At 66.8% G+C, this 18,321-nt stretch overlaps 1 protein-coding gene across 1 annotated transcript in view; it reads right to left on the reverse strand.

Moving 5' to 3' along the window:
- COL5A3 (collagen type V alpha 3 chain) overlaps window positions 1-18,321 on the reverse strand; it is a 47,070-nt gene that overhangs the window by 14,144 nt on the left and 14,605 nt on the right. The window contains exons 15-45 of the mRNA XM_065419607.1: window positions 17,774-17,827; window positions 17,386-17,439; window positions 16,357-16,410; window positions 15,829-15,882; window positions 15,664-15,717; window positions 15,536-15,580; window positions 14,689-14,733; window positions 14,112-14,165; window positions 13,814-13,858; window positions 13,527-13,580; window positions 12,647-12,691; window positions 12,152-12,205; window positions 10,323-10,367; window positions 9,689-9,742; window positions 8,619-8,726; window positions 8,485-8,538; window positions 8,328-8,381; window positions 8,151-8,195; window positions 7,663-7,716; window positions 6,885-6,929; window positions 6,548-6,601; window positions 6,036-6,089; window positions 5,897-5,950; window positions 5,388-5,495; window positions 2,141-2,230; window positions 1,998-2,051; window positions 1,595-1,702; window positions 1,247-1,354; window positions 1,008-1,061; window positions 713-766; window positions 304-411 (exon numbers count right to left, since the gene is read on the reverse strand). Coding sequence (XP_065275679.1) covers window positions 304-411; window positions 713-766; window positions 1,008-1,061; window positions 1,247-1,354; window positions 1,595-1,702; window positions 1,998-2,051; window positions 2,141-2,230; window positions 5,388-5,495; window positions 5,897-5,950; window positions 6,036-6,089; window positions 6,548-6,601; window positions 6,885-6,929; window positions 7,663-7,716; window positions 8,151-8,195; window positions 8,328-8,381; window positions 8,485-8,538; window positions 8,619-8,726; window positions 9,689-9,742; window positions 10,323-10,367; window positions 12,152-12,205; window positions 12,647-12,691; window positions 13,527-13,580; window positions 13,814-13,858; window positions 14,112-14,165; window positions 14,689-14,733; window positions 15,536-15,580; window positions 15,664-15,717; window positions 15,829-15,882; window positions 16,357-16,410; window positions 17,386-17,439; window positions 17,774-17,827 — 1,917 coding nt within the window. The remainder of the gene's footprint in view (window positions 1-303; window positions 412-712; window positions 767-1,007; window positions 1,062-1,246; window positions 1,355-1,594; window positions 1,703-1,997; window positions 2,052-2,140; window positions 2,231-5,387; window positions 5,496-5,896; window positions 5,951-6,035; window positions 6,090-6,547; window positions 6,602-6,884; window positions 6,930-7,662; window positions 7,717-8,150; window positions 8,196-8,327; window positions 8,382-8,484; window positions 8,539-8,618; window positions 8,727-9,688; window positions 9,743-10,322; window positions 10,368-12,151; window positions 12,206-12,646; window positions 12,692-13,526; window positions 13,581-13,813; window positions 13,859-14,111; window positions 14,166-14,688; window positions 14,734-15,535; window positions 15,581-15,663; window positions 15,718-15,828; window positions 15,883-16,356; window positions 16,411-17,385; window positions 17,440-17,773; window positions 17,828-18,321) is intronic.

Raw genomic sequence — 18,321 nt, forward strand, 5'->3', positions numbered from 1 at the left:
GCCCTGCCCCCCCAGCCCTGCTGGTGCCCCTCACTCCCGACCCGCAGCCCCTGCTAACCCAGCGCCAGGCTCCCCCACAGCTCTGCCGGTGCCCCTCACTCCTGACCCGCAGCCCCTGCTAGCCCAGCCCTGGGCTCCCCCCCACTCTGCCAGTGCCCCTCACTCCCGACCCGCAGAGCTAACAAGCTCTGTTCTACGCTGCCAGCCCAGCCCTGGGCTTCCCCCAGCAGTACCAGTGCCCCTGACCCGTAGCCCCCCCCAGCCCAGCCTAGCTCCCACCCGCGCCCCAGTGCCCGTCCCTACCTGCAGTCCGACAGGGCCGCTCAAGCCAAGGAATCCCCGCGCCCCCTCGTCTCCCTTCTGGCCAAACATCCCCTGCTGCCCACGGCGGCCGGGCTCTCCGTCCACTCCCTGCAGGGCCAGAGGGGTTGGGGTCAGAGCCCTCCTGGGGGGCAGAGCTGGGGGTCACGCAGCTCGGGGGGGGGTCACACAGTTCGTGGGGCGGTCACGCAGCTCGGGGGGGGGGGGTCACACAGCAGGACACTGGGGCAGGAGGGGTCTCCCGGGAGTGTCAGACACAGGCCCTGGGCACTAGTGGGGCATGGGGGGCAGTTGTGCGTGACTCCCTGGTGGGGGGGGCGGAGGGGAGCAGTTGGGGGGTGACTGGGCTGAGGGCCCCGGGGGGCCAACTGGGCGCTCCCTAGATACTCACCGCGGAGCCGGGGTGCCCGATGGGTCCCTGGATACCAGTCGGTCCCGGTGGGCCCTGGTGGGGGAAGCACAGAGATAGGGCTGGGGCAAAAGCAGCCCTTAAACCAGCCCCCCGCCCCCTTACCTGCCCCACTGTTCACCCACCCAGCATCCCCAGCCCCTTCCGAGCCCTCCACTACACCCCTCCCCTGTCTCCACCTGCCTCCTCCGCACGGGCCAGACTGGGTGTGAGGAGCCTGGTGGCGGGGCCCAGTCAGGGCCCCCCAGCGACCCCCAGCGCTGCCCCTGGTACTTACCGCCTCGCCCTTGTCCCCCTTGCTCCCTTTCTGTCCGGGGCCCCCCAGCTCCCCCTGCAAAGGCAAAGAGACCTCGATGAGACCTTCTGAGGACCCCGCACCAGGGGAACCGTCCCCAGGGACCCCGCCATCGCCGGGGGAACCATCCCCCAACCAGCCATCGCCACGGGAACCGTCCCCATTGCCGGGGGAACCGTCGCTGGAGACCCCAGCTCGGCGCGATGCTCCATCCCACCTACCTTGTCGCCGTCCTCGCCCGCGGGGCCCGGGGGTCCGGCTGGGCCTGGCAGGCCCCTGGGCCCTTCGATCCCATCACGCCCGGCAGGGCCCATCGGGCCCCTCTCGCCCTGTGGGGCAGAAAAGGGAGCAACCAAAAGCAGGGTCAGTGGGGGGCCACACGGACCAACCCCCTCCCCCCACCACACGGGGAACAGACCGACCCTCTCCCCCCAGCCCACCCCACAGGGCAGAGACCGACCCCCTAGAAAGGTGCAGCCCCCCCGCTGCACTCACACTGCCCCCCTCCAAAAGCCCCACAGGGGGGTCAGGGTCCAAGCGCAGCCCTGACAGGAGCAGCCAGCACTTACCGGGGCGCCCTTCTCCCCAGCGGGACCGGGGGTGCCCTGCTCCCCCCCATGGCCTGGCAGCCCGATGCCTCCAGCTGCCCCCGAGGGGCCTCGCTCGCCGGGGGAGCCCTGGGGAGAATTGCACATTGGTTGGGGGGTGCCGTGCCCCCAATTGCCCCATGGAAGTCCCTCCACCCCCAAACCCCACTGAGACCCTGCCCTGAGAGCCATCAGAGCCCACCATCCCGCACCCCCTCCTGACAGCCCCCCCAAGTCCCCCATTGACCCTCCCACCGACAGCCCCCCAGAGCCCCAGCCCCCCAAAGGCCCCCCAAGAGTCCCCAAATCCCCTTCCCTTCCCGCCAGAAGTCCCCGTGGGCCCCCACCCCAGCATGGGGATGGGGCCATGGGGCCAGCTACTCACTGTGGGGCCCGGGGGCCCGGGAGGCCCCTCCCTGCCCTTCAGGCCGGCCGGCCCCTGTGGAGGAGACAAGACAGGACCGTTACACCCGCGAGTGCCCCATCCCAGCACCAGCCCTCCCAGCCCCCCGCCCAGGCAGCACTCACCGCCTCGCCAGGCGCAGCCCTGGCGCCAGGAAAACCAGGGATTCCCGGGGGGCCGCTCTTCCCAGGCAGGCCAGCCAGGCCAGGGTCGCCCTAGGGGACAGAGACGGTTAGCAGTGAGTGGGGACCCCTCCCACACCCCACACCCTCACCACAGGCAGATGCCCCTCACCCTACCAGAGCCGAGGGGGCAGGGCACAGCGCCCCATTCCCCAGAGCTGGCTGGGGGCGCCGAACCCCCGGTCCGTAGGGGGAGCAGCGAGGGGGCCCAGCAGGCCGAGGCAGAACACGGGGGGCCGGAGCAGGTGCTGGGCATGAGAAGAGCAGGAAGCAGGTGACTGTTTGCCAGGGGGCCCTGAGCAGCTGACCCCAGGCCCAGGGTGTCACGGCCTGTGACGAAGTCGGGTTTTATTCATCTTGTTATGCTGCATGTGAGTCTTACTGTCCCATGCTAATACTGTGGGTGCCTCAGTTTCCCTGTATACTGCACCAATACTTAGGAGGTGGGAATTGGGGGTGTGAGTTTTGCTGGGGCAGGTGAGGCTGTCCAGGTATTTGCACCTGTGAAACCTGAGACCCAGGAGGGGTGTGTGACCAGGTGACACCTTTGGCCGGGGAATTGAGACAAAGAGAAGGAGGAGGGGCATGAAGGGGGGTGTCGGAGGAGGTCAGGTGGCTGGAGACTGGCAGTCTGTGTGGGAGGAATCCAGAGCGTCTGGCCCAGGACTCCCAAGAGGGACTTGGCTGAAAGTCACTGATATCTGTGCTAACAAGCTCTGTTCTACGCTGTGATCCTGCCGACTGTGATGTTATTGACATAAACTGGGACCATATAGATCATTGTTGCAACCAAGGTCCTGTAGTGGCACCCAAATCTTGTATAAAGAGGGTCAAATGGGTGTCTAAGACAAGGTTATGGTTTACTGGTTATGATTATGCTGTCTATATGTGTGTATCAGTTTTGTAGTTGAAGTTATGAATATTGGCTCTATGCTGTCTGTATGGCAAATTTATGGTATGCTTCTGGGTGATGTCCCAGACAAGCTGGGATTAGCTCTGCCTAGCCTGCTTGATGGCCCATTAAGGACCATCAGCTATACAATGGACCCATTGAGAGAAGGCAAATATGCCTTGAGACTCAGCAAAGTATGCAGGAACTTGCCCATGTGACTCCAGACTCCATTTTGCTGTAATTTTCCACAGTAAGGACAAAGAGGTGTTCTTACACCTGGAAAAGACTAGGCTGATGCCTCATCTCCATTTTGTCTTCAATCCTGCTTCTTACCTCTGGAGGGACTTTGCTACAAACTGAAGCTCTGAACAAAGGACTGATGACCCATCCCAGCGGGGGATGTTCCAGAGACTTGATTTGAACCTGCAGTTTATTCTATCGCGGCTGCAAGCCTGAACCAAGAACTTTGCCATTACTGTGTGTAGTTGATGCCATTTAACCAATTCTAACTCTCATCTCTATATTTTTCCTTTTATGAATAAACCTTTAGATTTTAGATTCTAAAGGATTGGCAACAGCGTGATTTGTGGGTAAGATCTGATTTATATATTGACCTGGGTCTGGGGCTTGGTCCTTTGGGATCGAGAGAACCTTTTTTCTTTTACTTGGGTATTGGTTTTCATAACCATTCGTCCCCATAACGAGTGGTACTGGTGGTGATACTGGGAAACTGGAGTGTCTAAGGAAATTGCTTGTGAGACTTGCGGTTAGCCAGTGGGGTGAGACCGAAGTCCTCTTAGTCTGGCTGGTTTGGTTTGCCTTAGAGGTGGAAAAACCCCAGCCTTGGGCTGTAACTGCCCTGTTTGAGCAATTTGTCCTGAGTTGGCACTCTCAGTTGGGTTCCGCCAGAACCGCATCGTCACACCGACTAATAAACCTTCTGTTTTACGCTGGCTGAGAGTCACGTCTGACTGCGGAGTTGGGGGGCAGGACCCTCTGGCTTCCCCAGGAGCCCGCCTGGCTTTGTAGGGAGCAGCCCCAGAGCATCGCCCGGGGACTCCGTGACAACGTGGTGTGTGTCGGACCCCACGCTTCTCCCACGAGCACTGGAGCAGAGTTGACATGAAATTGGAGCCCTGGTCCGTAAGGACCGACTTGGGGAACCCCGCTCTGCAGAAAACGCTCAGCAGCGCGTCTGCCACGGTGTCTGCCTCGCTAGAGGACAAGGCTACCGCCATGGGACAGCGAGTAGCAAAATCTACCACCACCAGGATGTATTTTTCCCTGTCCGACTTGCCTTGCTGAGGGATCCCAAGGATGAATAAAACCCCACTTCGTCACACGGCCCCTCTGCATTTACAAGGGTGGGAGGTTCTGAGACCTTCTCTAGCGTAAACAGGCACTAAGCGGGGGCTGTCCTAGGGCCGGGGGCACAGCAGGCTGGATGGGACCCTATTAATCTCTGCCCCAGGCATGCAGTCAGCCCGGGCAGAGCTAAGGGTAGGACCCAGGAGTCCGGGCTCCCCCACCTCCCCCGCTCTAACCACTAGACCACACTGTGACAACGTGGATTTTTCCTCCTTATTATGTTGTACATGAGCCAATGGGAGTCTTACTGTTTTGAATGAAGACTGTGTGCCTCAGTTTCCCTGTGGATTGCACCAACGCCCAGGTGGTGGGAATTGGGTGACTTTTGCTGAGCCCCTCGGGGGAGATGAGGTGGCTCCACCTGCCTGCACGGATGGGATGGACAGTGCCCAGGAGGAGGAGCACCAGGGGGGTCGGGTCACTGGGCAATCGGCTGTTGGGGACTCGGAGGCGTCTGGCCCGGGGTCCCCCCAAGAAGTCACTGATCCCTGTTCTGTTCCTGTCGACTGGCTGAGAGTCACGGCTGACTGCGGAGTGGGGGGCAGGGCCCTCTGGCTGCCCCAGGGTCCCGTCCAGCTGGACCCGCCAAGGGGAAGTGTGTGGTGCGAGCAGGGATGCTGGACGCTCCAAGGTCAGACCAGAAAGGCTCCCCCCGGTCCCACCCCACACGCTTCCCGCCCCCAGTCCCACCCCACACACCTGGTGACAAGTGCCCTGAGGGAAGTTGTGCCACCCCAGACCTAGCTGGCTTCATACAGAGCCATTCCAGACCATCGGACCCACCCACTCCCCGCCCAGAGCCGGGCAGAGAACCCAGGCGTCCGGGCTCCCAGCCCCTGGTCAGCTCTGCTTGCCGTGCTGCCCAAGCAGGAACTGGGGGGTGCGTGCCCACACAGCCCCTGCTCCCCTGGCCTCCAGCAGGGCACTTACCTTGGCCCCTTCCCGGCCGGCAGCCCCTGGCAGCCCCTGCTCCCCAGGGGGGCCAGGGGGGCCCGGATGCCCCCGCTCTCCAATGGGGCCCGTCTCGCCCGAGCTCCCCTGAGGGGCAGAGAAGGGGCAACAGTGAGGTGGGGCACGGTGGGCTGGATCCAATGGGGGGCTTGCTGGGCCCTGCAAAAGAAGGGGCAACCCCACCCCCACAGGAGCCGGGGGGGGGGGTTGAACCTGCAGCAGACGCCCCAGGCAGCTCGGCGAGGGGCCCACGTCAGCCCTGCCGCCCCCCCAAGGCCTGGCCAGCTGTACCCCACGGGCACAGAGGGGGAGCAGGGCGCCCCCCACAGGACACGCCTGCTGACTGTGCCACCCCCCAGCCCAGCAATGGCCCCCCATGGAGAGAGTGGGGGGGGGGCATCACAGGCCATTGACAGGAAGACGGGCCCAAGCTCCCGAGGTGCGGGGCCAGGGCGGGCATGGGGCCGGGGGGCGCAGGGCTCACTCACCTGGGGTCCCACCACCCCCGTGGGGCCGGGGAAGCCGGTCTTGCCGTGGTATCCCTGCGGAGAGACGGGGGTGAGTGTCGGGCAGCCCCTGCAGCCGTGCCCCACTGGGGGGGCAATAGGGCGTGGGGGGGCCACTCACCGGCTCCCCGCGCTGTCCTGGGTGTCCGGGCAGCCCGTCCTTCCCGGCCGGGCCCTGCAAGGCGCAGAGTCAGGGGCTGCAGATCCCACCGGGGCCTGCCCCACACGCCTCCCCCCCGGGGCCTGCCCCACACCCCCCCCCCCTCGAGGGCCGCTCCACGCACCAACCAGCCAGATCCCCACTGGGGCCTGCCCCACACGCCTCCCCCCACCCTGGTCCCACCCCCCACGCCTCCCCCCTCGGTCCCAACCCACACGCGTCCCCCCATGCCTCCCCCCCCGTCCCACCCCACGCGGCCCCCCCCAGGGCCGCCCCATGCGCCGACCAGCCAGATCCCCACCGGGGCCTGCCCCACACGCCTCCCTTCCCGGTCTCACCCCCCACGCCTCCCCCCCAGGGCCGCCCCACACAGCTCCTCCCATAATGGCTCTCCCTGAACCCCAGCCCTGCAGGAGGGACCCGCGGGAGGGTTTGTTTCCAGCCCCGGGGGGGGGGGGGTGAGTTGTACTTACGGGTGGCCCCTTCGGGCCTCGGAAACCGTTGGGGCCCTGCGGCCCCTGGGGGCCCTGGGAGAGCAGGAGAACAGGGGTGAGCACAAGGGGGACAGCACCTGGACCCCCCTCAATTCCCCTCCCCCACCCTCTCCCACAGCCCCCCAGGGCCCCTGTATTCCCCTCCCCCTCCCCTTAGCCCCCCAGGACCCCTGTACCCCCCCTTCCCCCGAGCCCCACAGAGGCCCTGCCCCCCCGGGTGGCTGTCCCCCCCCCCCAGGGCAAGGGGGGTTGGTGGGGGATCCCCCCCCACACCCACAGATACTGGCCAGCCCGTGGGGTCCCCGCTCAGACTCACCTTCTCCCCCCCGGCTCCGGGGGCCCCGTCATGGCTGGTGTCGCCCTGGGGACAGAGAACCAGGCTGAGGGCGGCCAGGCTTCCCCACGGGGACGGGGACCCTGCGCCAGAGCACGCACCAGCCGGGGTACGGGCAGCAGGGACGGGCGCCGGGTAGGGGTGAGGCGAGGGGATGGGGACGAGGCAGGGACTGGGGGGGGCGGGGTGCATGACAGGGGTGTCAGGGAGGAGGATGGGGTGCTGGGGGGCACTGGGCACTGGGGGGTACCAGGCGCCAGGGGGGCACCGGGCACTGGGGAGTACTAGGCGCCAGGGGGGCACCGGGCACTGGGGGGGCACTGGGGGTGCTGGGGGGCACCAGGCGGCACCGGGCGCTGGGCAGAGGGAGGGCGCTGGGTAGGGGTGAGGCGAGGGGATGGGGACAAGGCAGGGACTGGGGGGGGCGGAGCAGGGGGCGGGATGCATGGCAGGGGTGCCAGGGGAGGAGGATAGGGCGCTGGGGGGCACCGGGCACCAGGGGGGCACTGGGCGCTGGGGGGGGCGCTGGGCAGAGGGAGGACACTGGGTATGGGGGCAGAGGTCAATGGGGGGATGGCAGGGAGCTGGGTCGGGTCCCCAGCGCCCCATGGAGTGGGGCCAGGGTGCTGTACCCATGGGGCGAGGGGGCTGAGACTGGGCACGGGGGGTCTGGCTAGTACCCGGCTGGTGGACACCGACACAGACAGACGGACGGACGGAGTGGGTGGGGTCGGCGCTGCGCAGCCAGACCCTGAGGTACCTTCGGGCCAGGCTTCCCTGTCGGTCCCGTCTGGCCTCGCTCCCCTGGCAGGCCCTGGGCAGAGAGAGGGAGAGCGGGATGAGCAGGGGCAGCGTGGGGCAGGCTGCCGGAGACCGGCCTGGTGGATGGGGGGCACCGGGGCCTGCTCAGCGCTGGCTGGGGGGGCTCTGGGGCCCAGCTGGGGCCGGTCACTGTTGGGGTGGGGGGGTTCCGGGGATGGTCACTGGGGTATGGGGGGGGGGGCTGTGGCCCAGCTGGGGCTGGTCACTGTGGGACGTGGGGGGCTAAAGGGCTCGGCCAGTCACTGGGGTATGGAGGGGGCTCTGGGGCGTGGGGGGCTCTGGGGCCGAGCTGGGGCCAGTCACTGGGCTATGGGGGGCGTCAGGGCTGGTAGCTGGGGAACGGGGGGCTGTCACCGGGGGACAGAGCCGGCTCCTTGGCCTGTCCCCCAGCGCTGAGGGGGGCCGGGGGGGTCTGGGGCCGCTCACCGGAGGTCCACGCTGTCCTGCCTGCCCAGCCTGGCCAGCCTTGCCCTGCGAGGGGAGAACAAAGCGGTAGCATGGGTGAAATACTGTGCGTGGCACTGCCCTGCCCCACGGGCACACGCGCCCCACGCCTGCCACCACCTGGGAGTCAATATTTAGATCAGGGCCCGGCTCACTCACCCTCTTTCCTTTCTCCCCGGCGAGCCCCAGGGGGCCCGGGAAGCCGGCAGAGCCCTGCAGGAGAGAGCACGGGTTAGGGGGGCGAAGCCGGGGGGCCTGGGGCCCCCTCCCAGGATGCCGTGGGCTCCGAGGCCCCAGACTCCTGCCCCCCACTTACCTTGGGGCCCTGGCGCCCCGGGTAGCCCGGCAGGCCTGGCACGCCCAGCTTCCCCTACAGGGAGAGAGAACGGAGCTGAGAGGCGGGAGGGCCCCAAGCCGGACGCGGGGGCGAGGGGACGGGGACGCACTCACCTTCTCCCCCGCCAGGCCGGAGGCGCCCGCCTCCCCCACGGGGCCCAGCTGGCCCTTCAGCCCCTCGGGGCCGTCCTCCCCCCGTGGCCCCAGCGGCCCCACGTTGCCCTGCAACAGAGAGAGAGACGCCCCCCGGTGCCGAGATAGCACGGCATTTCAGGCTGGGGCTATCCCTGTGCCGCCCCCTTCACCCCCTCGCCCAGAGCCCCCCTCCTGCCCCCAAGTCCCACCCCTCCCCCTCCTGCCCCACACCCAGAGCCCCGTGTGACAAAGTGGGGATGTTCTTAATCTTTCCTCTGACTACTGTGTGGGTGCCTCAGTTTCCCCTATGCATTTCTTAAGTCTCTAGGTGGTGGGATAAAGACCAGTGTGCATAAATCACTGACACTCTGACTCCCTGGCAACAAATGGCCGGGGCCCTTCCCCCCTGCAAGGAAATAGCTAAAGGTGAACAAAGAGATCAGGTGACCTCCTGGCCCAGGAAAGAGACAAAGGCCAGAAAGGAGGGGCTGGAGGGGGTTTCAGTTTGGAGCCGGCTGGGGTCTAGGAGTGAGGGCAGACGTGAGTGTCTGGCTCACGGGACCCCAGGATGGACCCAGCTGAGGGGTCCTGTTCGCTGTACCTACAAGCTCTGTTTTAGACCGTGTTCCTGTCATTTAATAAACCTCTATTTTACTGGCTGGCTAAGAGTCACGTCTGACTGCGAAGTGGGGGTGCAGAACCCTCTGGCTTCCCCAGGACCCGGCCTGGGTGGACCCACTGTGGGAAGCGCACGGAGGGGCATATGCTGAATGCTCCAAGGTCAGACCCAGGAAGGTGAAGCCGTGTGAGCTTCTTGCCCTGAAGACAGTCTGCTCCTGGCTTTGTGGGGAGCAGTTCCAGAGCATCGCCCGGGGACTCCATGACACCCCCCTCCCCCTCCCCCTCCTGCCCCACACCCAAAGCCCAACCCCCTCCCCCGTGTCCCTGCACCACTGCCCAGCTCTGACAGGCCCAGCCGGTAGGAAACGCCCCACATTTTGCGGTGAAATGTGCAGTCAACCCCACCCCCCAGGAGGGGCCCCGCTCACCCTGTCGCCCTTGTGGCCCATGTCACCCTTGAAGCCGGGGAATCCGTCTTCTCCCTGGGCAGAGACACGGGTCAGGCCGGGGTGGGCCAACCCCGAAACCTGGGGGGTCACCTTCTCGGAGTGAACTGGGAGCACAGCCCCTTAACGACCAACGTGGGTCTCCAGCACCCACCCCCAACTCTGCCAGTGCCCCTCACTCCCAACCCGCAACCCCCGCTAGCCCAGCCCTGCCCCCCCCAGCTCTGCCAGTGCCTCTCACTCCCAACCTGCAGCCCCTGCCCCCCCAGACCTGCCGGTGCCCCTCACTCCCGACTCGCAGCCCCTGCTAGCCCAGCCCTGACCCCCAGCTCTGCCGGTGCCCCTCACTCCCAACCCGCAGCCCCTGCTAGCCCAGCGCCAGGCCCCCCCAGCTCTGCTGGTGCCCCTCACTCCCGACCCGCAGCCCCTGCTAGCCCAGCCCTGCCCCCCCAGCTCTGCCGGTGCCCCTCACTCCCGACCCGCAGCCCCTGCTAGCCCAGCCCCAGTCCATGATTCTCCCCTGCAGGCCCCACTCCCGCAGTGGGACATTTTTCTTTCCCTTGTCACCTGGCAGGTCCCAGCTGGTGTGTGTGTCTCCCCCCGCCCTCGTCCTTACCTTCTCCCCTTTGCTTCCCTTCAGGCCCCTGGCTCCGAAGGCCCCCTGCGGAGACACGGGGGGGGGGGGGTGTCAGAGCAGGACTCTGGGCCCCGAACACTGTGGAGGCAGCACTGCATCCAGAGTGCAGGGGCTGGGGGGCTCCGGCGCTGCGGGGAGGGGACCCAGCCAGCACCCCCCATGCTCCCTGCTGGTGTCGGGCTGGAAGCCCCGGGGCACGTGGGGAGAGGGACTGGGGGAAGAGGCCCCGGGGCATGTGGGGGGAGGGACTGGGGGGGAGAGGCCCCAGAGCACATGGGGGGGAGGCCCCGGGCCACGGGGAGGGACTGGGGGGAAAAGGCCCTGGGGGAGTTACCAGAGTCGCAGGGGGAGGTGTTGGCATGGCAGGGAGCAGCTCCTGTCTGGGCTCTGACCCTGCCGTGGGGCTGGCCTGGCTGACGGCCCGGGGTGGGGGGAAGGGCGGCGGGGAGGGTCCCTTCGCTGGGGCCCGGCCGAGCATTGGGGGTGGTGTGACATTATTGACATAATCTGGGACCGAATAGAACATGGTTGCAACCAAAGTCCTGTAGTGGCACCAAATCTTGTATAAAGGGGGTCAAATGAGGTGTCTAAGACGAGGTTATGGTTTGCTGGTTATGATTATGCTGTCTATATGTGTGTATCAATTTTGTAGTTGAAGTTACGAATATTGGCTCTATACTGTCTGTATTTCAAACTTATGCTATGCTGCTGGGAGACATCCCAGACAAGTTGGTGTTAGCTCTGCCTAGCCTGCTTGATGGCCCATTAAGGACCATCAGCTACACAACTGACCCATTGAGAGAAGGCAGATATGCCTTATAACTCAGCAAAGTATGCAGGGACTGGCCCATGTGACTCCAGACTCCATTTTGCTGTAATCTTCCACAGTAAGAACAAAGACAGGTTTCAGAGTAGCAGCCGTGTTAGTCTGTATCCGTAAAAAGAACAGGAGTACTTGTGGCACCTTAGAGACTAACAAATTTATTAGAGCATAAGCTTTCGTGGGCTACAACCCACTTCTTCGGATGCATCCGAAGAAGTGGGTTGTAGCCCACGAAAGCTTATGCTCTAATAAATTTGTTAGTCTCTAAGGTGCCACAAGTACTCCTGTTCTTTTTAAGAACAAAGAGGTGTTCTTACACCTGGAAAAGGCTATAAAAGGCTGATGCCTCATCTCCATTTGGTCTTCAATCCTGCGTCTTACCTCTGAAGGGACTGGGCTACAAACTGAAGCTCTGAACAAAGGACTGAACGACCAATCCCAGCTGGGGATGTTCCAGAGACTTGATTTGAACCTGCAGTTTATTCTATCGCTGCTACAAGCCTGAACCAATAACTTTGCCATTACTGTATGGAATTGATTTCATGTAACCAATTCTAGCTCTCATCTCTGTCTGTTTCCTTTTATGAATAAACCTTTAGACTTTAGATTCTAAAGGATTGGCAACAGCGTGATTTGTGGGTAAGATCTGATTTGTATATTGACCTGGGTCTGGGGCTTGGTCCTTTGGGATCAGGAGAACCTTTCTTCTTTTACTGGGGTATTGGTTTTCATAACCATTCGTCCCCATAACGAGTGGCACTGGTGGTGATACTGGGAAACTGGAGTGTCTAAGGGAATTGCTTGTGTGACTTGTGGTTAGCCAGTGGGGTGAGACCAAAGTCCTCTTAGTCTGGCTGGTTTGGTGCCTTAGAGGTGGAGAAACCCCAGCCTTGGGCTGTAACTGCCCTGCTCTCAGCGATTTGTCCTGAATTGACACTCTCAGTTGGGTCCCGCCAGAACCAGCATCGTTACAGGCGGTTCCCACCTTGACCCCGCGGGGGCCTGGGTAGCCAACGGGTCCCACGGCGCCGGCTGGGCCCTAGGGAGAGAGAGCATCAGACACCCCAGCCCTGCTCCCCGTGGGCCCCACCCCCCGGAAACACCCCCCACAGGCCCCACACCCACGACCCCCCATGGGCCCCACCCCCCATGGAAACGCCCCACCGCTCACAGGCCCCACACCCCACCCCCCATGGCCCCCCCCATGGCCCCCCCCATGGAAACGCCCCCCCACAGGCCCCACCGCTCGCATGACCCCCCATGGGCCCCGCACCCCATGGAAACGCCCCCACAGGCCCCACTGCTTGCATGACCCCCCATGGGCTCCATGGGCCCTGCCCCCCAAGGGCACCGCCGGGATGGGACTGTGGCCCTGGGGCGTGCGGCTGCTTGGTGCCCCTAGAGGCAGCCCCTTCCTGCCCCACACCTGCTCCCCACGTGCCCCCAATGGGGGGCAGCCCAGGCCCCAGGGGCTCTGTACCTGGAGCCCTTTCTCCCCCGCCGGCCCCTCTCTGCCCGGGTGACCCTGCAAGGAAGCACAAGAGACACGGGGAGGTTAGCACCAGGCTGGGCTCAGGGGGCCCCAGCAGCCCCCCCCCCCCCCGGCCCCTATCGAGCTCACTGGCGGCAGGGGATAGAAGAGGGGGGGATGGGGGGGCTGTGCTGGGGGGGATGTGCCAGGGGGGCACATGCCGTGCTCTGCCTGTGTGTTTGTGCCTGGGGGGGGGCATGCTGGCGGGTGGTGTTCCTAGGGGGGGACTGTCACGGAGCGTGGGGGAGTCAAGGCCCTGCACCCCTCACTTCCTGCGATTCCCTGGGACTCTCAGCCAGCCAGTAACACAGAAGGTTTATTAGATGACAGGAACACAGTTCCAAGCAGAGCGTGTAGGTACAACCAGGACCCCTCAATCAAGTCCTTCTGGGGGGTTCAGGGAGCTTAGACCCCAGCTTGGGGTTCCCTGCGTTGCACCACCCAGCCCAAACTGACACTAAAAACTCCTCCAGCATCTCTCTCCCCCCTCCCCTCAGCTCCTCCTCTCCTTTGTCCGTCTCCCGGGCAGGTGTCACTTCTCCCACCCCCCCTCCTGGGTCAGGTTACAGCTCAGGTAGCTTCCTGCAAGGGCAGCCCCCCATCCCCAATGTAACCCCCCTGCAACATTCCCAGGTCAAATCCGCCCGCTCCCTGATATGTCACAGGGACGTGGGGGGGGGCGTGCATGTGTGCGGGGGGGGGGACATGCCGTGCTCTGCCTGTTTGTTTGTGCCGGGGGGGGGGGGGGGCGGAAATGTGCCGGGCAAAGCCCCAGGCCTGCGTCTGAGCCCCCAGGCCCTCCCCTGCCCCCAGCGCCCCCAGTACTTACGGGGGGGCCGTCGGCGCCAGCCACGCCCTGCATGCCCCGCTTCCCTGGTGGGCCCTGCGCGGAGAAAGGACACGTCATGGGGGCGCCCCCCTCAGATCCTGCCCCCCCTCGCAGCCACCATGGGGCCCCGGCAGCCCCGGCCGCCCACACCAGCCCCCACAGAGCCATCACTCCGTGCCCCCAACCCTGCAGTCAGACCAGCTGGGGGTCGCAGGAGGCCCAGTGCCCAGCCCCCACCCCAGCCCCACACATGCTCCAGAGCAGCCCCACACCCTCCCCACACTCACCTTCTCCCCCGGCATCCCGACGGGCCCCTGGGGGCCAGGCAGGCCCTGGCGGAGAGAACAGAGATGGGTCACAGGGGGACAGTGTACAGCCCCCCCCCCCCCCCCCGCCGCCACACCCAGCATCCCCACCCCCCTACCTCAGTCCCACCCCCCAGCACCTCCCCTGGCCCCACCCCCATCACATGTGCCACCCCAGCCCCCCCCCTGCAGCCCCATCCACCAGGCCAGGCCCCCCCATGGGACTGGCTGGGGGGGTGGGGAGCGATCCAGCCTTGCCCCATGAGGGTGACGGACATACCTGGGGTCCCGGGGTCCCCTGCTGCCCGGGGGGGCCCGGCTCCCCCTGGATCCCCTGGGGAGAGAGCAGCATCCGTGAGATGTGGGCGCAGCCCCCTTCCCCCCCCCCCCCAGCCACCAGTGCAAGGGGCTTCGAGTCCAGCTGGGGGGGCCCAGCCGCAGAGGGGAACAGAGTCCGAGGGGCCGCCCGGCGTTCAGTGCCCCCCCAATGCATCCTGCTGCATCCGCCACTGGGAGCCCCAGGCCTGAGCCAGCCCCCCCCACCCGCTTATGCCCCCCACAGGCCCCCACACCTCCACAGCCCCCCCAACATCCCACAGCCCCCACAGCCCCTTAGCCCCCCACAGGCTCCCTATAGCTGCCCACACCCCCACAGCCCCCCCAACATCCCACAGCCCCCCCACACCCCCTTATGCCCTCCACAGGCCCCCTACAGCCCCCCACACCCCCACAGGCCCCCCAACATCCCACAGCTCCTTAGCCCCCCACAGTCTCCCTACCGCCCTCAATAGGCCTCCACACCCCCATAGGCCCCCACAGCCCCCGGCACCCCCAGGGTCGGCCCCGCCTGCTCTCACCACGTTGCCCTTGGGCCCAGACGCGCCGTCCATGCCGCTCACGCCCTGCGGGGGGAGGGGAGAGTGTCAGTGGGGAGCAGCAAACACATGGGGGGGGACAATAGACAGGACTCTTACCGGCTGTCCTGGGGGGCCGGGGGGGGCCACGAGAGCCGACCAAGCCACGCACGCCCTACGGCCGAAGAAAGAGACGTTAGACTGCCTGAGAGTACCAGCCCCTCCACCCCCCCCCATCCCCCCAACCCCACCAGAGCCCACCGCCTCCCACAGCCAGGGAGGGAACCCAGGAGTCCTGCCCCCCAGCCCCCCCTGCTCTAACCCCTAGCCCCCACCCCCTCCGAGCCGTGGAGCGAACCCAGGAGTCCTGACTCCCTGCCCCCCCCTGCTCTAACCCCTAGCCCCCACCCCCTCCCAGAGCCAGGGAGGGAACCCAGGAGTCCTGCCCCCCAAACCCCCCTGCTCTAACCCCTAGCCCCCACCCCCTCCGAGCCGTGGAGCGAACCCAGGAGTCCTGGCTCCCAGCCCCCCCTGCTCTAACCCCTAGCCCCCACCCCCTCCCAGAGCCAGGGAGGGAACCCAGGAGTCCTGCCCCCCCAGCCCCTCTGCTCTAACCCCTAGCCCCCACCCCCTCCCAGATCCGTGGTGCGAACCCAGGAGTCCTGGCTCCCAGCCCCCCCTGCTCTAACCCCTAGCCCCCACCCCCTCCCAGAGCCGTGGAGCGAACCCAGGAGTCCTGGCTCCCAGCCTCCCCTGCTCTAACCCCTAGCCCCCAACCCCCCTCCCACAGCCAGAGAGGGAACCCAGGAGTCCTGCCCCCAGCTCCGCCGGTCCAGTGTGGGGTACTCACGGGCTCCCCGGACTGCCCCCTGGGTCCTGGCAGGCCGCCCGAGCCCTAGGAGAGAGAGAGCAGAGCTGAGTGGGGGCCGCGCTGGGTCCAGCAGCACCCGTGCCCCCTTCCCCGCCTGGGGCCCTTACCTTGGCTCCGTTCTCTCCTGGGGGGCCCGGGGGGCCCAGCTTCCCCACGTCCCCCTGTGGGAGAGAGAGCAAGAGGTGAGGCCTGTGGGGCCCGGGGGGGGGGGGGGGGGCTCACACCTGCCCCTTGGAGTCGGGTTGGGGGGGGGGGGGGGGGCTCACACTTACCTTGTGACCCTTCTCGCCCGGCAGCCCCGGCAGCCCATCGAAGCCCCTGTCGCCCTACGGGGGGGTGGGGGGGAGGCGTTAGCCAGGCAGGCCCAGTGGGGAGCGGGGCAGGGAGCAGGCCCAGCACACAGGGCGTGTGGGGGGCCACAGACACCCCCTGCCCCACCCCAGAGGGCTCCGCTCCCCGCCACGGTCCCTCAGCCAGCCCCTTATCTCCCCCCCTCCCCTCCCCCCATTGTCCCCCCGCCCCATTGTCCCTGGGGCCGAGTGCCATCTGCAAAGCCTCTCGGAAGTGAGGCCGCGCAGGACCCGGGCGGCCGCAGCGTCGCCTCTTCGTGTCGGGGGGAAACTGAGGCCCCAGAGGGGAAGGGGCTCACCCAGCCACACAGCAGGGGCGTTTGGGGCAAGGCCGGGAACAGAACCAGAGCTCCGGGCCCCTCCCCCTCCCCCCCCTCCCGGAGCTAGAGATAGAACCCAGGAGTCCTGACGCCCACCCCACCATCCCGGGATCTTAATCCAGCCACAGACCTTGGGTCCGGTGTCCCCCGGGAGGCCCCTGGCACCGTCCGCCCCAGAGCGACCCTGCAAAACAGTCAAGGGTGTGAGGCCGGCTCCGGCGCGCTCGGGCCAGACCGGCTGGAGGGGGCAGTTCGGGGCCAGCCATGGGGGCGCTGAGGGGTGCTGCGGGGAGTGTCTGGGACGTCGGCAGGGACTGAAACAGCCTGGGGGCCGAGCCGCCAGAGCGCGTGGAGCAAAGCCCCGGCTCGGCTGAGCTCTGGGGGGCTGGGGGGGCTGCGGACCCCACTGCGGGACTCAGCCCTGACGTGTCCCCCGGGAGGGCACCATGGCTGCAGTCACCTGAGGACAGTTCAAAGCCCCCGGCGGGGACCCCGGGCCCAGCTCACACACCACCAGGCCTGGTGAATGACCAGCCGGGCCGTGTCTGCGCCAGCGAAGGGACGGGCCACAGGGCCACGGGGGCCCCATCCTTAGGGGAGGGCTGGCAGGACAGAGGCCCCAGGGGGATCCCCCTGCCCCCACTGGAAAGTCCCCGGAGGGGGCTGCCCCCGCCAGAACCCCTGCCCGGGGGTGCTGCTGGCAAGGCCATGGGCTTCCCTGGATCTGTCACACGTTTACCCCCCAGGCCCTATGGGGGCAAATGTGTGACGGGGGGGAGCACGGCCCCGCTGCTCTGAGCCGTGACCGGGCCGTGGGGGACCCGCCAGGCCGCCCTTGCTGGGCCGGGGAGGGATCGGGGCCCCACCGCGCTGCCGGGCTGACCCACATCAGGCCCCAGCTCAGGGCGACTCGCGGCACCGACGGGCAGGAGCCGGGGCAGGGACGGGGGGTGCTGGGTGGGGACGGGGGGCGCACAGGGCGGGCTGGGGCGTGAGGGGCACGGATCAGAGGTGCCGGGGCAGGAACTGTCGCTTTACTGCCCCTGGGGCGGGCGCTGCATTGCCAGGTGCCCCAGGCCGGGCGGGAGGGGGGCAGCCCCCCAGGGCACCCCCCAGACTGCGCCCCCAGCGGCTCGTCCCCACAGGCAGCAGCACTCACCCGTTTGCCCCCTTTCCCTGGCGGGCCGGCTGGGCCCTGCATCCCCCGCGGACCCTGCAGGAGAAAGAAGGGCTGACGGCTCCACTCGACACTCCCAGCTGGGCCCCCCCAGGTCCTGTGCCACCTGCCCCCCATCCCCCCACCAGGCCCCAACCCCCCCACAGGCCCCCATTCTTCCCCCCTGAGCTGGGCCCCTATCCTCCCTCCATCCAGACTCTGCACCCCACTGGCCCCAGCCCACTCCCCATGCCCCCCCAGCTGGCCCCGGCACTGACCCCCCCCCCAAACCCCGTCCCCACAGTGCCCATCGGCTGGGCACCAGGGCCATGCGCTGCTCAGCCCCCCCTGCCCCATGGCACAGGGAGCCCCCTGGGGTCGCCCAGCTCACCTGTGGCCCCATGTCTCCCGAGTCCCCTTTCAGGCCGGGATTTCCAGGGAGACCCTACAAAAAACAAAGGAGAAAATCCTCAGTGAGGGGCTGGGGGGCAGGTGACGGTCCCCAGGTCAGTCACTGGCCAAGGAAAGGCCATGTCTTGGCTCAGCCCCCCGGGCCGGCCCCCCCGCTGCCCCTCCAGTCCCATTCCCTGCCCCCCGGGCCGGCCCCTCCGCTGCTCCCCCCCCCGACCTCCCATTCCCTGCCCCCCTGGGCCGGCCCCCCACTGCTCCCCCCCCACGTCCTATTCCTTGTCCCCCGAGCCAGCCCCTCGCTGTCCCCCCCACGTCCCATTCCCTGCCCCCCGGGTTGGCCCCCCACTGCCCCCCCAGTCCCATTCCCTGCCCCCCGAGCCAGCCCCCCGCTGCCCCCCCACGTCCCATTCCCTGCCCCCCACTGCTCCCCCCCACATCCCATTCCCTGCCTCCCGAGCCAGCCCCCCCACTGCTCCCCCCCACACATTCCATTCCTTGCCCCCGAGCCGGCCCCCCGCTACCTCCCCC

This window comes from Emys orbicularis, chromosome 19, assembly GCF_028017835.1.
Source record: "Emys orbicularis isolate rEmyOrb1 chromosome 19, rEmyOrb1.hap1, whole genome shotgun sequence".
Classification (NCBI taxonomy): domain Eukaryota; kingdom Metazoa; phylum Chordata; order Testudines; family Emydidae; genus Emys; species Emys orbicularis.